The 14,217-nt window shown below is 41.9% G+C and overlaps 1 protein-coding gene and 1 long non-coding RNA gene across 2 annotated transcripts; one reads left to right on the top strand and one right to left on the bottom strand.

Moving 5' to 3' along the window:
- Positions 1-2,756: 2,756 nt before the first annotated feature.
- Positions 2,757-4,038, bottom strand: LOC125988396 (transcription factor HES-2-like). Its single transcript, XM_049753553.2, has 3 exons — positions 3,869-4,038; positions 3,580-3,757; positions 2,757-3,494 (listed from the first exon to the last, which is right to left on the bottom strand). The coding sequence occupies exons 1-3, from the start codon at positions 3,956-3,958 to the stop codon at positions 3,160-3,162; spliced, it is 603 nt and encodes a 200-aa protein (XP_049609510.1). The 5' UTR covers positions 3,959-4,038; the 3' UTR covers positions 2,757-3,159.
- On the top strand, positions 4,025-11,732 carry LOC125988405 (uncharacterized). The gene is made up of 3 exons (XR_007488313.2): positions 4,025-9,792; positions 10,412-10,613; positions 11,207-11,732. It is a non-coding gene; the product is annotated as an uncharacterized lncRNA (long non-coding RNA).
- Positions 11,733-14,217: the final 2,485 nt, after the last annotated feature.

Genomic DNA, 14,217 nt, shown 5'->3' on the forward strand with positions numbered 1-14,217 from the left:
ACTCCAGCCGAAACGGCCACTCCAGGTTAATTATAGGCCATAGAAATGTGTCTTTAAACGTGTCTTGAATGTTTCTACTGAGGTAGCAGTTATAATATCCATTGGTAGGACATTCCAAAGCTCTGGAGCCCGAATAGAAAATGCTCTAGACCCTGCAGACATTTTCTTGGCCCTCGGTGTCACTAAAAGGCTAGCATTTTGCGAACGAAGGTTACGAGACGGAACATAAGGAACAACTAGGTCGGCGAGATATGAAGGCGCTAAGCCATGCAGTGATTTATAGGTTAATAGAAGAACCTTGAAGTCACATCTTAAATGGACCGGGAGCCAATGTAAATTGGCTAATATTGGGGTAATGTGATCAAACTTTCTTGTCCGTGAGAGCAGCCTCGCAGCGGCATTTTGTACTAACTGTAGACTTTTGATACTGGACTTAAGAAGACTAGAGAATAATACATTACAGTAGTCCAGGCGCGACGTGACGAACGCATGTATAATAGTTTCCGCATCCCCGGTCGAGAGGATAGGACGAATCTTAGCAATATTACGAAGGTGAAAAAACGCAATCCTGGTTATATTCTTAATGTGTTTTTGAAAGGAGAGCGTTTGGTCAAATATTACCCAGAGATTAGTTACAGTATCACTCTGAGTGATAGTACGGTTATCTATAGTTATAGTGGTTTCCTTAAATAAGTGTTGATAACGAGTAGGACCAATTATCAACATCTCAGTTTTATCTGGGTTAAGACGAAGGAAGTTGAGAGACATCCATTGCTTGATCTCCGCAAGGCACGCCTCGAGATTACAACAGTCCCGTGGATCTGTCATCGATAACGGCATATATAATTGGGTGTCATCCGCGTAGCATTGAAAACTAATATTATATTTACGTATTATGTCCCCAAGCGGAATCATATAAATATTAAATAAAATTGGTCCGAGTACCGATCCGTGCAGGACACCACACGTAAGATTATAGAGCTCAGAGGACGTATTGCCATGGACCACTCGGTGAGTCCTGTCTGATAGATAGGAATAGAACCAGCTTAGTGCTGACCCTGAGATACCAACACAACTTTTAAGACATCCTGATAAAATATCGAAGTCTACAGTGTCAAAGGCAGCGCTAAGATCGAGTAACAATACAGACGATGTATTTGAATCCATAGCTATGAGGAGATCATTAGTCACTTTAGCAAGTGCTGTCTCTGTGGAATGATTAAGCTCTAAAACCAGAATGAAAAGAGTAATATCGATTATTAGCGACCATGTAATCAATAAGCTGCTGCGCTACTACTTTTTCAAGAAGTTTTGCTATGAATGGGAGGTTTGGAACTGGCCTATAATTACTGAGACAGTCCGGGTCAAGATTTGCTCGCTTAAGTAGCGGTTTAATAATAGCGGTTTTAAAGGCTGTTGGCACTATCCCAGAGGAAACAGACAGATTGATTATATTTAAGACGGCCGATCCAAACATTGGAAATAATTCTTTAAGTAGTTTGGCTGGAAGCGGGTCGAGTAAACAAGTTGTTTGTTTAGCCGCACTAACTAACGCACTAATTTTGTAAGCATTTCAAGGGACACGCTTTTAAAATTTGAGAGGGTTATTGCATGATCCCCAGCGCTAGTAACCGGCAGAGCGATTGGAATGGTATTCTTGATCTCGTCCCTAATGGACTCAATCTTTTGAGCAAAAAATTTCATAAACTCGTCAGCTGAGTGGAAGGAGCTATCGGGGATCGGCTGGCGCAGAGTTAGCTTTGCCAATGTATCAAATAGGTATTTAGGATTGTTTTTATTGAGATTAATGACTTGCGAAAAATAATGAGTTTTTGCTAACATAAGTGCATCTTTATATTTCAGGAGGCTGTCCTTCCATGCCTGATGGAAAACCTCAAGTTTGGTTAAACGCCATCTGCGCTCATGCGTTCTACATAATTGTTTAAGCGTACGTGTTAAACACGTCTGGTCAATTTGTCGCAGGGTTGACGCAGTTATTGTAAATAAGCGTTAAGCCACTATAAATATGAAATGTTATTCACTTCAACCTTATTTCATTGAGTCTCTTCCAATACATCTGGTCACTTGGCTTCAAACAAAAAGGTGCATCTACATCTACATATAAATGCCATAAAACAAAAACTGGATTCTGAGCTTTTTTCTCAGTCTACAACAAAAACAAAGGAATTGATCTGGATCCAACACATTCAAAGGTGACTTGATCAAAAAACGTTTGTCTTTTTTTATTGTGTAAAATGTTTGTCCTTGCACATTTGAACTGTTTTCCCTTATTTTTTTAAAAATATTTTTTGATTGGTCAGCATGTTTGACCTCATCCAAGTATAATTCGCATTTTCCTAAGAACTGTACACTCAAACTTAATGGCAAACAATTGTATTTAAAATATCAAGACAATAATTTGTATTGTTTTTAAATGGGGTGTGTAACACTCGGATACAAATATCACAAAACTATAGCATTGGAGTTGATGACAAGTGCAACAGGCTGGATTGTGTTTTGGGGGCTGCATGTGCACACCCAGCCATGCAACGACCTCAGTGTTCTTCCCACCGAATTGGCGGCAAGCAGTGAGGCGCCTCATGCAGCAACAATAGAGCAGCTGCTCTCATCATCAATGGGCTGAGGTTGACCTGTGGCTTTAGGCATTTTGCCGCCTTTTTCCTAAACCCAACATCTTACTCATTATCAGCTTTTCACAACACCATAAAACACAAATTCACCATAACATTTTTGTGTGTTATTAATGCACATTTATTGACTTTTTCCAGTGATACATCTCATGAATCATTTTCATACATGCTCTCAACATATTTATTTAACACATAGTGTTTACCGCCTATTTTTTTTGCACAGACTAAAATACTTTGAAGTCCATCGTGCAAACCTCAAACTGAGTAACCCTTAGGGTTTTACAAAAGTGTTGTCGACAACCCGTGCCCTTGAAACCCCAAAGAGGATTGCATTAATAAAACGTATGTAAAACGATACTGCTTCTTTGGGATCTGTGCTCGATTTTACCCAAAATGAACCAATTGCTAGGTTATATTGACTATACAGCAACTCTCAAATTTTCTTCTATTCATTGCGTATGTTAAGTGGCACGAAATAAATAAGGCATTAAATAAGTGTCCATTAAATCTACCAGGGCCTCCACATGTCCGCGCTGACAGCAGGCGGGACTTGTTGCGCTGCAGGAGAGCCCGCAGCCGCCGGCTGCGACTGCGGCTGGCTGTCTGCCCTCATAGCGCTCAAGCCGGACTTGAGGCTAAGCAGCCTCTGTTGGATGTGGGGGAATGCCCTGGAGGTCTGTGCGCAGCAGTTCATGCAGGACGGGGTGACCGTGGCGGACATGGAGCGCCGCACAAAGTCACTGACCCGCTGACACGCGTCCTGGCTGAGGCTTGTTTGTGGGAGCAGAGCGGAGACCCGCTGGAGGCACGCTTTGTAGCCTTCTCTGTAACTTTCTGCGGGATCTGAATCGGAAACAAGTATTGAATATTATTCACTTATTCACGGACATTGGTGACTATTTTTTGGGCTGTATGGTCAGTATCTCACCTTTCGACGCCGGGAGGTCCCTGAGGAAACGGACCGTCATTTCCAGAATGTCCGCTTTCTCTAGCTTTGAGTAGCGCGCGTTGTCTTTGCCAACCAGAGGCAGGATGAGACTCTTCAAATGGCTCAGACTGTCATTAATACGAGCACGCCTCCTCTTCTCCAACAGCGGTTTGAGAGTCTGGAAGAAATAATGAACGATAAGGTGTTATTCAAGCGCAACTGTATAGTCGACTCGCGATAGGGAGAAAAAATGCTCTGAAAACACGAGGAGTGTTTTTCTTGTCCTTACCTTTCTCAGCTCGTGGGCTTGTTTCCTCTGGGCCACGGTAGATCTGACAGTGATTGGCTGGCTGGCCTCGGAAGTGATGCTGGGACTCATATTTTGCGGGCACTTGTGCTTGTGAGATGTGTTCGAATTTGAGGCTGAAGTGTGTAGCGGAGCTGTGCCACCCTCCTATTTATGTGTCTTCGGCGCGTCACGGGGGCGGGACACAAGCCACTACGCAGTCTGATCCGGGAGGAGGGGGCTGGGGTTCAAGACCTTTGGGAAATGAATTAATGACATGCGCTCCTCTCTGGACCATCTGTCTGGTCGGGTAGCATGCACCCAAGCGCTGGTATGCAGGGATCGATCATTCGTGGAGTCGCTGCAGGATGGCCTCATATTGCAGATTTTATTCAATGTTGTTGCACTTTACATCTTTTGATTGAAGATGTGAAGAAGACGACTGAACACGAAAAGCAAAATTCCGTGCAACATTTCTCTTATTTTCATTCGCCTTTTGGTGAAAAGTAGTGGTCTTTCAGAAGCTGTTATACTGTTATACGGTGGACAAATATACATTACAATTTAATAAATCTGGGTTCACAACATGAATGTGTTATAGGCGTTTATAAAAAAAAAATTACTGCCAGAAAACCACATAAGGCACACACATTGGATCTTTGTTTCCACTATGGCAAGACTAAATTATTCCTAAAATGCAGTAAGCCACGCCACGCCATCTAACATCTGCTTGTGAACCCCCACAGATGCTTGTTGCCAATGCCAACAACACAGTCCGTGTTTATCAGTATGGATGCTGCGGCTGGTTGTGCTGGGGGCGGGGGGCAACGTAGTGACGTGATACAAAAGTGATGCCGAATTACAGTTCCTCACACACAATGCGGTTGGGGGCTGCACGATATGCCCATGTGATTTGCATGGACCTCATGACATTTGACAGGGCAGTAGTGAGAAACAACTAGGCATATGCATTTAATATTTTTTATGTTTAAAAAAAGGCATAAATATTGAGAAAGTAGAGTCAGGTATTGACTGAAGAGGTCCTGGGTAGAAACTGGAACACCGGTGACGAGAATGGACTTGCAGCAACATAACTGCAGATTTAAGAAACAATTAAGCCATTCCTGCATGGTCTTATTTAATTCATGGTGACGACTATGAATTGTGTCAAACGTGTTGTGTGGTAAGAACAAACATTTGGCTAATAAATAATGTGCAATTATCATCGGTCAATTGTATCATTGTTACTCAGTTCATGTGTAAAGATTTTTATATATATAGGTTTGTATGCATTCTCACCATGCACCAATGGGCTTGAGCGACCACCTCCGCAAAATAGAGCCCTGAGTTGCCGGTGGGACTCACGCGCTCGGCACGCGCCAAAACCACGCAACAGATGGCAAGCCACAGTTTGAATCAGGCGCCACCGCCAAAGCATCGCTCCCTCTGCCCCGATTGTGCTCTGGCAATCTTCTCCACCCCCACCCTGGGCTGGCTGCACGTCTCTGCCATCAGCATCCTCCCTTCTTGTGCTCGCTTCATCATCTCGCAGAGAAGACAGCTGAATAGCTTGGCTATTGCTTGCATGCATATAAGGAGGTATTGCAACAAACACAACTGCGTATTTGCGCGATTTTACCTATCGAATTTAGCAATTAAAACGTTAAATTTAGAAGAGAAACTATTGAGTGTAGCTTTCACTGACAATGTCAATAAAATCAATTATCATTAATCTGAAAAGAACACATGAAGATGGAAAGATAATGAGTTCCAAGACGTGGAAGATTTGTAAAATATCTACTCACATCAACTATGTTGCAAGCACAAGGAGAGGAGAGCGCAAGTACGTATTATTAATTCGTGCGTAAACCTATGTTGTACGACTATTCAAAAGTTCAACGGAAGTATGTACATTAAGAAATATATAAATGATTACAAGCTGGAATACAACTATTTTTGTTAACATTTCATACACAATTATTTGAATCTATGCACCCCGGCAGCATTCAGCTCGCGCGGTGCATAGCTCGGCTGCAAGCTGTCTTGGTCATGAGCTGCACAGTTTTGCACGCGTCCTGTCCCATGGGGCCCCAACTAACTGCCACGTCCAGTCAGCATGGGAACAGGTCCCTTTCGGTGAAGCAACATTTTAAAAAAAAAATAGGAGAGGGTCCTCAGTTGGGGGCTTTTTTTGTCCTAGTTTCAGCGTGGGTATCCATCTGTGCAAGCCGAGACCACAGTGATCTTTTGTTGAACGACATGCTGAGAAGTTGAATTATGAAGGGGCTTCCGGGGACTCCTTAAAAGGCTAGAGACACCGGTATATGTATAAATCGGTTTTAGTTAGCTTATGGGCTTATAATATAAATTTACGCTTGAAACAACGAAAAGGAAGCTGTTGCTCTGAAAAATATAATTTAAATTTGCCGCACAGACGAGTTTGACTGCACCGAGCCGCCAGCCGGAAGTGACGTCTCATGACGTCTCAGGTTGTACGCGTTTAGCTTCAGTGAATGTAAACAAAAAGAGAGAGGGGCCAGCGCGGAGACGTCGGGCCAGGTTTGCGGCCAACCCAGCTCGCCTAGCCGTGCCTTCCATTATCCTGGCGTACGTTCGTTCGCGGGACGACAAGATGGGTTGAGTTCGCCCGACAGGATCCACGAACCGGACAGTGCGTGCCTGCTGTGTGCTCGTGTTCACAGTGGCCTGGTTGACTGTCATCTTTCCGGACTCTGCTGTGCATCGAGAGCGGCTAGCGTGCTATCACTCTTATTGTTCATCTTCTTGTTTTAATTTTCCTGTGTTGTTTACTTGTATGTGCGTTGTGAACTCTTATCTTTCCGGACTCTGCTGTGCATCAGGAGCGGCTAGCGTGCTATCACTCTTATTGTTCATCTTCTTGTTTTATTTTTCCTGTGTTGTTTACTTGTATGTGCGTTGTGAACTCTGTCTTATCTTTCCGGACTCTGCTGTGCATCGGGAGCGGCTAGCGTGCTATCACTCTTATTGTTCATCTTCTTGTTTTATTTTTCCTGTGTTGTTTACTTGTATGTGCGTTGTGAACGCTGTCTTGTCACCCTGGAATAGTGAGAAACGTAATTTCGATCTCTTTGTGTGTCTTGACATGCGGAGGAATTGACAATAAAGGAGACTTTGACTTTGAAAAGTATGTCGAAGCGTGACGGGAGGGGCACAATTCAGAAAACGTGCTCAGCTCGACGAAAAAATGCGGTTTAAGCAATAAAATTAAAAATGCTTATAAAACCTAAACCAAACGTTGCAGGTGGTCATGTCTTCATGTGCCGAGATCAACTCGGCACTCTAAAGCCCCCAAGAGCACTTTTTACTATGCCAACCTAACCAGAGTGACGGGAGGGGCACAATTCAGAAAATGTGCTCAGCTCAGCCCAAGTGAACTGCTAGATTCATCATATTCTGCGTCAAAAGAGGTTTCTGAATCGGATAAAATGATGCTAATATTGCCGCTAGAAACGGAGCTGTCGCTATCATCTGCCATGTTGTTTGGGTTTGTTGACATCCAGATGTACAACTTGTGACGTCACAGTAATGGCGCCGCCAGTTTGGCTTTGTGCGGGACCCGATCGATAAACTGGCATTTCATTTCAGCTTTATTCTTTGTAATCGGTGTCCATTTTTAATTTCCAATGCGGCAAATGTGTTCACTTTATACATTCTATCAAATTCCGTTCTAATTGAAAAAAAAAAAGGGATGTCTCTAGGCCTTTAAGGAGAGGGGATTGGTAGCTGTATCTTTACACATATACAGTATTTGTTTTTAACCAAATGCAAGCTATTGTGTTTGTTTTCCACATAAATTTAAATGAATTATTCCTAGACACCACCCCAAAAATCTCCAAAGACTTTTTACACCTTTAAAATAATCTCACGCGCTAAAGTATAAATACATCGATTGAAAATAATTCTGCAATAAAAAGGTCCATTCAGTACAGTATGCAACCTGTTGATTTTTGAGAACATGTAAGTGTTTTGGTGTTATGAGTGGCATGTGACTGACACGGGCCGCGGGTCTGCAGACTCCATCTGGAGCCCTACATGATGGTGAATTAAGGCGTGAAACAAACCAAAGAATGGGTGAGTCTCAGACGTATTCCCATCATGGTTCCACAGAGGCGTCCAAATTGACAATAAAGCTGACTTTGACTTTGAAAGAAACCTCAAAGCCACAAATATATTTTAGGGACAAGGGGATGATGACATCCTACACCAAACACTGTGGCATCGTTACTTTTATTTCGAGTTGAATTTATGTTTAATTTAACCAATGAGAGTGTTTATTGATCATCAGTATTTCTCAGCCAGTTACATGACAATATGCACTGACCACAGTTCAGTCGCTAACTCCAAATTCATTTTGACCTGTGCAGACAACGTGTTTGTAATTTTGACATGCACTCCATTTGCAGTGATAAACTCACTAATGCCACGTATCAAATATTCATATTCTATTGTCATATTTATAAATGAAATATAATAACATCCACACACATCCGCGTGGAAATACACACACATTTTTATACCGTACTTGTGCTACAATTTAGACTTGTTTTTAAATAGTTTAAAATACTTTTTGTCACCAAATTGCGAGAAGCGCAGAGGGTATGCATGGGAAGCCGCGTCAGTGAACCATTATGTTATGAACAGCGAAACCAGACTTGCCCCAGCACGAAAATGGAGATGCACTCTTTAAGTTGCGCAGTCATTTTTTTATTACCAAATTATCAGGTGCATAGGGGGTGAGGCAGCTTCGTGCACCAAAACACGCATCGCGGTCTATGCAAGGCGAGACTTGCCCCGGCACCAAAATGATGCGCCCGTTTTTATGCTTCTAATGTCTGCAGACTCGGGTCAATCAGTGGAGCCTAGAGTTCAAAGCAAAAATGTATTCTTAAAGTTAGTGTAAAAATGGTTAAAATGTTATTTATCACACATGAAAAATATGTTGGGACAGGTCATTGAAATTGACAGACCTGATTTGTTTCACATTGACGTGCGTATATGTCTGGCACGCAACTTGCAGGGAAATATAGTCATAAATAAGCCCTGACGAATTTCAACTGCAATAAAGAACTAACAAACACAACTTACTACCTCAGTGTTTTGAACACATCAAATTCTTGGCGTATTAAGGGAAAAAAGCTATATTGAAAAAAAAAGCATAATTTGCAAATCACATCCATATACCGAATCTTAAATTAATAATTTAAAAATGTAAAATGCAATTTAAAAAAATACATGAGTATCTTTTTCATCTTTTCTATTTTAAATTATTGTGTGTCGTATGCATGTCGAATCAATTTCATATGAAAGAGAAATAAAAAAAATGACTGTACATTTTGGTACTTTAAAAAAAACATCTTGTTGGATTAAATTGAACAAAGGGGCTACCCAAGCCGAAAACAACGCCACTTGCAACATCTGATTCCCCATTTTTACGTCATATACGCACAATCTAGCTCGAGCCACGTTACGGTCTGCATCATGCGGCAGGTTTACAAAATGCTGCAAAAATAAGGGCTCTTATGTATATTTAGGCCTAAATCATTAATATCTCAAATTGTTGTGCTAAATAATTGTTATTGTATAAAACTGTTGTTATTCATACACACACGCGTGCACGCGCGCGCACACATACGTACACGAAGAATTATAGTGGATGAATCAAATTGCGTGACCGTCAAAGGCTGGTGATGTGCGGCAGACACAATGAGATGCATCACGGGTGGCGTGGGTTGCGTGATGGCCACGCAAAAACATTCACTGTATAGGTAGTAGGATCGAGGGAGGGTCCAGACAGGATTTTGAATCTCTCAAAAGACGGCTCGCCAAGCCAAAAGCCAAGCTGCATGACGCAACTAAACAGCTGGTGCTGGCGCAAGGCGACGCAAGTAAGGCACTCTTGAAGTTTAAGGAAATATGTTTTATTTTAGTTTTGGAGGGGTGCGTGAATATTGGATTCTCCCTCTGGTGCGGTACTATGAAGAGCATGAGGGCAGCACGAGCCATGCAAACAAAAAGCAGCAGATGGTTTAAACCTCAATGTTATACGGGGATCATTAAGCGCTAACCCGGTGGGACATCAACGAGTGTATGCAGGTAAAAATGATCATTTCTGAAAAAGGAAAAATAAAACAAATCCAACAAGGCCCATATGAATTGTGCTCCTTTAAAAGGTCGACAATGCTAAAATATTATTAAAGCATCAATGTTTAGTGACACCGGCACTGCATCCCAGAGCTATTTGTAATATTTTTGCAGTTACGCATAATGTGCAGTGCAAACTAAAACACTAATACGCTCGTTCAATCACTATATTTGAAAATTTCTAGTTATCTTTGTAATAGAAGATTTTGATTCAGATTGTATCCAGAACAGAATACATGCAATCAGATGGTCATTCAGGGTGAAACTCAATCATGATCTGATCTCAAGCCAGTGCTTTAATAAATAAACATTTTAAAATGTTGACCAAGAGTGCATATTATATAGCCTATTTATAAATATTAGATTTGCGGAGAGCCTCCAGGCTGTGCTTGAGCCGAGCCGTGAGAGGGCGTGGCCTCACTGGTGGTGTACGCCCACGGTGTGGACGCGTCCCTCGTGGGTGAGCCACGAGAAACTTGTGGAAAAGGGCGGTCAATATGAGTGCAGCCCTCAGCGTGTGATGACTGCAGGAGATGGACGCTCTATCCACAGAGCATGCACGCTGGTAAGTTGTTTTTGGTTTGGTTATGTTTTTTAACACGTTTTTCTTATTTGCCAGTATAGTATATATACAGTATAGATTTATTTCAGCCTATATGCTGCAAAAATATTGCATTCATTGCACTGATTTTAGAGCGAGTAAATTAACCTTGTTGATATTTTGATTTGATTTTGTTTATTTCGGCCAGTACAACACTTATAGAGCTTCATTTCACATTTTGTTTGACATGAATTGTCGAAAAAGGGAAGCGGGTTGAAGCAATTCATGCTTATTTTGTCCCGTCCCGATTACAACCATGCACGCTTGATGAATTTCTGCTCGAACGACGCGCAACGTCTCTTAATTGATGTTTGTATTTGGTGACCGTGACACACACTTAATCTATTAGTAGAAATGCACAATAAGCGATATAGAAAATGAATGGACGGATTGAATTAAGGCAATTAAAATTAATCAACGGGCTGGCATATGGCATGCGCATAGAAATGTTGCGAAGACCTCTTGCGTGTGTTGTCAGATGACGTGAATGTGGGTGTGGGTGCTTAATGAGTGCGCTTGACTGTGAGAAAGTCTAACTCTGGCAATTCTCACTGCAGATCATGGTTGACCGGCTTGCTGGCGGGGGGTGACACGTCACGCCTGCGTGGTGAGTTCGAGGCCCCTTCAAAATTGAAGACTGTGACAAAACTGCCTAACGATAGTCGTCGTTTGATTGTCTGATGCAGCAAATTAACCTACGCTAAAAAGTGTGAGTGATATGATTGCAAATAACTAAATTACCCATATCGTCTTATGTATCCTCATACCAAGCATTCAGTGCAGTCTAGTCTATAAAGATTTCAAAAATAGTGTTAGGGAATAAAAGTGAATGCGTGCATAAATTGGGCTTGTTGTATCAACTTTGTTCTATAGCACCATTCACTTCTACACTTCATAATATACCTATATATTTAATAGAGCTACCTTTAAAAATAACTTTTAGATAGCTATGATGGCGAAATAGGCGAGATTTGGGATGCAAGGATGAGAGGAATGAATAAATGTTTTTTTTTTTTGTGTGTGTCATTGTGTCCATTCTTTTATATGTATATGTTTTACTTGAAATAAAGATTATGTTGTGTGGTCTCGTTTTTTTTGTTACAGTAAGCTTACTGTAAACAGACAATGATAACTTAATATCCACTCTACTGGATTGGACTATACAGTCGCGTTACTTTGTATAACTCGGTACATTAATTAAACGGCAGACAGGATGTATTTTGTATCTGGACTCATCGTGCACGCGCCCAGGTGGACGCATGTAAGGGCAACAATAGAGCAGAGCGGGGCACGCGCCACGCAACTGCACGCTATACAAGATTATTAGAGAACATACAGCACTGTCACAAATTATCAATTCACGACTGCCACAATACTGAGATTTTAATTTGAAACTATTGGTGAGAGATTAGCCACAACTACGAGTGGAACTCAAACAGTCCAATCTACAACCTCAACCGAATTTAGGGCATCTGTTCACTGTTCAAAGTGGTTCGTGCACATTGTTCCTGCCCCAGGCATGGCAGAGTGAACTTGAGCCAGAATGGTGGTTTGAATGTTCCCGCGTGTAAGCAGCAGATGTGAGCGCACAAAAGAAAATTGGGGTGGAGGGGTGGGAGTATAGGCGCCTCGAATAATTAAATGCAATTTGAATAACTGTCGCGAGCCTGACGCGTGCAAGGCATACCCCAGCGTTCCCAGGGTGAGGAGGAAAACCGTTGGCTTTCCCAGCAAGCTTTGTTTGCTGCCTGCAAAGGTGGGTAGGGGGCATATAAACTTGATTCAACCACATTCTCTTGGCTCGCTGTATAATATAATATAATATAATATAATATAATATAATACAATACAATACAATACAATACAATACAATACAATACAATACAATACAATACAATACAATACAATATAGTAATATAATCGGTTTTGATTTAGGTATTTATTGACATTCAGAGAAACATTGAACAACCAGGGTTTGATATAAGCCGTGTATAAACACGTTTCAAACGCACCCTAAAATTACATTACACTAATGATAAAACAGACCAATATGGCATTATTATAGTCCTACATTTTTACAACTACAATTTCACAGTAAAACAAGAAATATGTCAGAATGATTTTGCGGTGTTTAAACAGGCCACACTTTGCATTATTTATGACTTGTGTTGGTGAATCCCACCAGGGAGTCCTTATTGTCTATTTTCTTGTACAATTAATCGAGGCTCTCGTGGGAATGAAAGACCCCCTCACCAGCATCACCACCACCCCGCGCACGTCCTACTGGTGCAAGGTGTAAATGACAGTTGGGCCTGTGTGACAGATGGTGTGGAGAGGCACGCGTCGGGCACGAGTCTGACACGATTAACCCACCGAGAACAGCGCACCCCGACCCCACAACCCGACCCCATCATGTACGACAGCATAAAGAGGAAGAGGTGAAATGATGCGTCACATTTATTGTGCAAACAAAATCCGCCTAAATTAAAGTTTTACTTAATATTGCACTGAAAATAATAGCCTTTTACTTTAGGTAAAGTATATATCAAAAATATATACTCAATGCGGACCCACAGTCTAAATCCTTAATTAAGAAAATTATTTTGCCAATACACGGGCTCGGTGGCGCACTGGGTAGCACGTCCGCCTCACAGTTAGGAGGGTGCGGGTTCGATTCCACCTCCGGCCCTCCCTGTGTGGAGTTTGCATGTTCTCCCCGGGCCCGCGTGGGTTTTCTCCGGGCACTCCGGTTTCCTCCCACATTCCAAAAACATGCTTGGTAGGCCGATTGAAGACTCCAAATTGTCCCTAGGTGTGAGTGTGAGTGCGATTGGTTGTCTGTCTCTGTGTGCCCTGCGATTGGCTGGCAACCGGTTCAGGGTGTCCCCCGCCTACTGCCCGATGACGGCTGGGATAGGCTCCAGCACGCCCGCGACCCCCGTGGGGACTAAGCGGTTCAGAAAATGGATGGATGGATGGATTTTGCCAATACACTGTGTTTGTTGCAGCAGGTATGTAACATACATAAATACTTCGATATGTACTACTGATAGTTTTAAATATATAGGAAATAAGTAGAAATGCCCCACAAGTGATTTTAACCTCGTCTACTTGGTAGAATGCAATACAGTTCAATTCTAGTCGCGAACATTAAGATTTCATGCTGCCACCGTTCGGCGGTGCAAATAATTACATTGGCTCATAAACTTGGGCAGGTGGCCGTGCTTCATAAGCATTCAGGTAAAGTCAAACGGAACATGCAAGGATTACATGTTAAATAAATGCACTGTTATGAGTGGTACGCAAAAGAAATCTAAAAACGAATTTTCTACTTATTCCAAATTAATATATTACGGTATGTATTTTTAAATGTAGCCAGTTAATCATATGAAGAATGTTAATTTACCTCATCGAACATATACCAAACAATTGGGTGATCTATTGTTGTACAGTATGCTGTATTTATATATATATTTTTTTAAAAAGGGTGGCCTAATGTCCAGACTGGAATCTGATTGAAAGGCTGTCACATAACTGGAATTTGATTGAAAAGCTGTCATTTTGAGAG

The sequence above is a fragment of the Syngnathus scovelli genome, chromosome 2 (genome assembly GCF_024217435.2).
Source record: "Syngnathus scovelli strain Florida chromosome 2, RoL_Ssco_1.2, whole genome shotgun sequence".
Taxonomy (NCBI): Eukaryota; Metazoa; Chordata; class Actinopteri; order Syngnathiformes; family Syngnathidae; genus Syngnathus; species Syngnathus scovelli.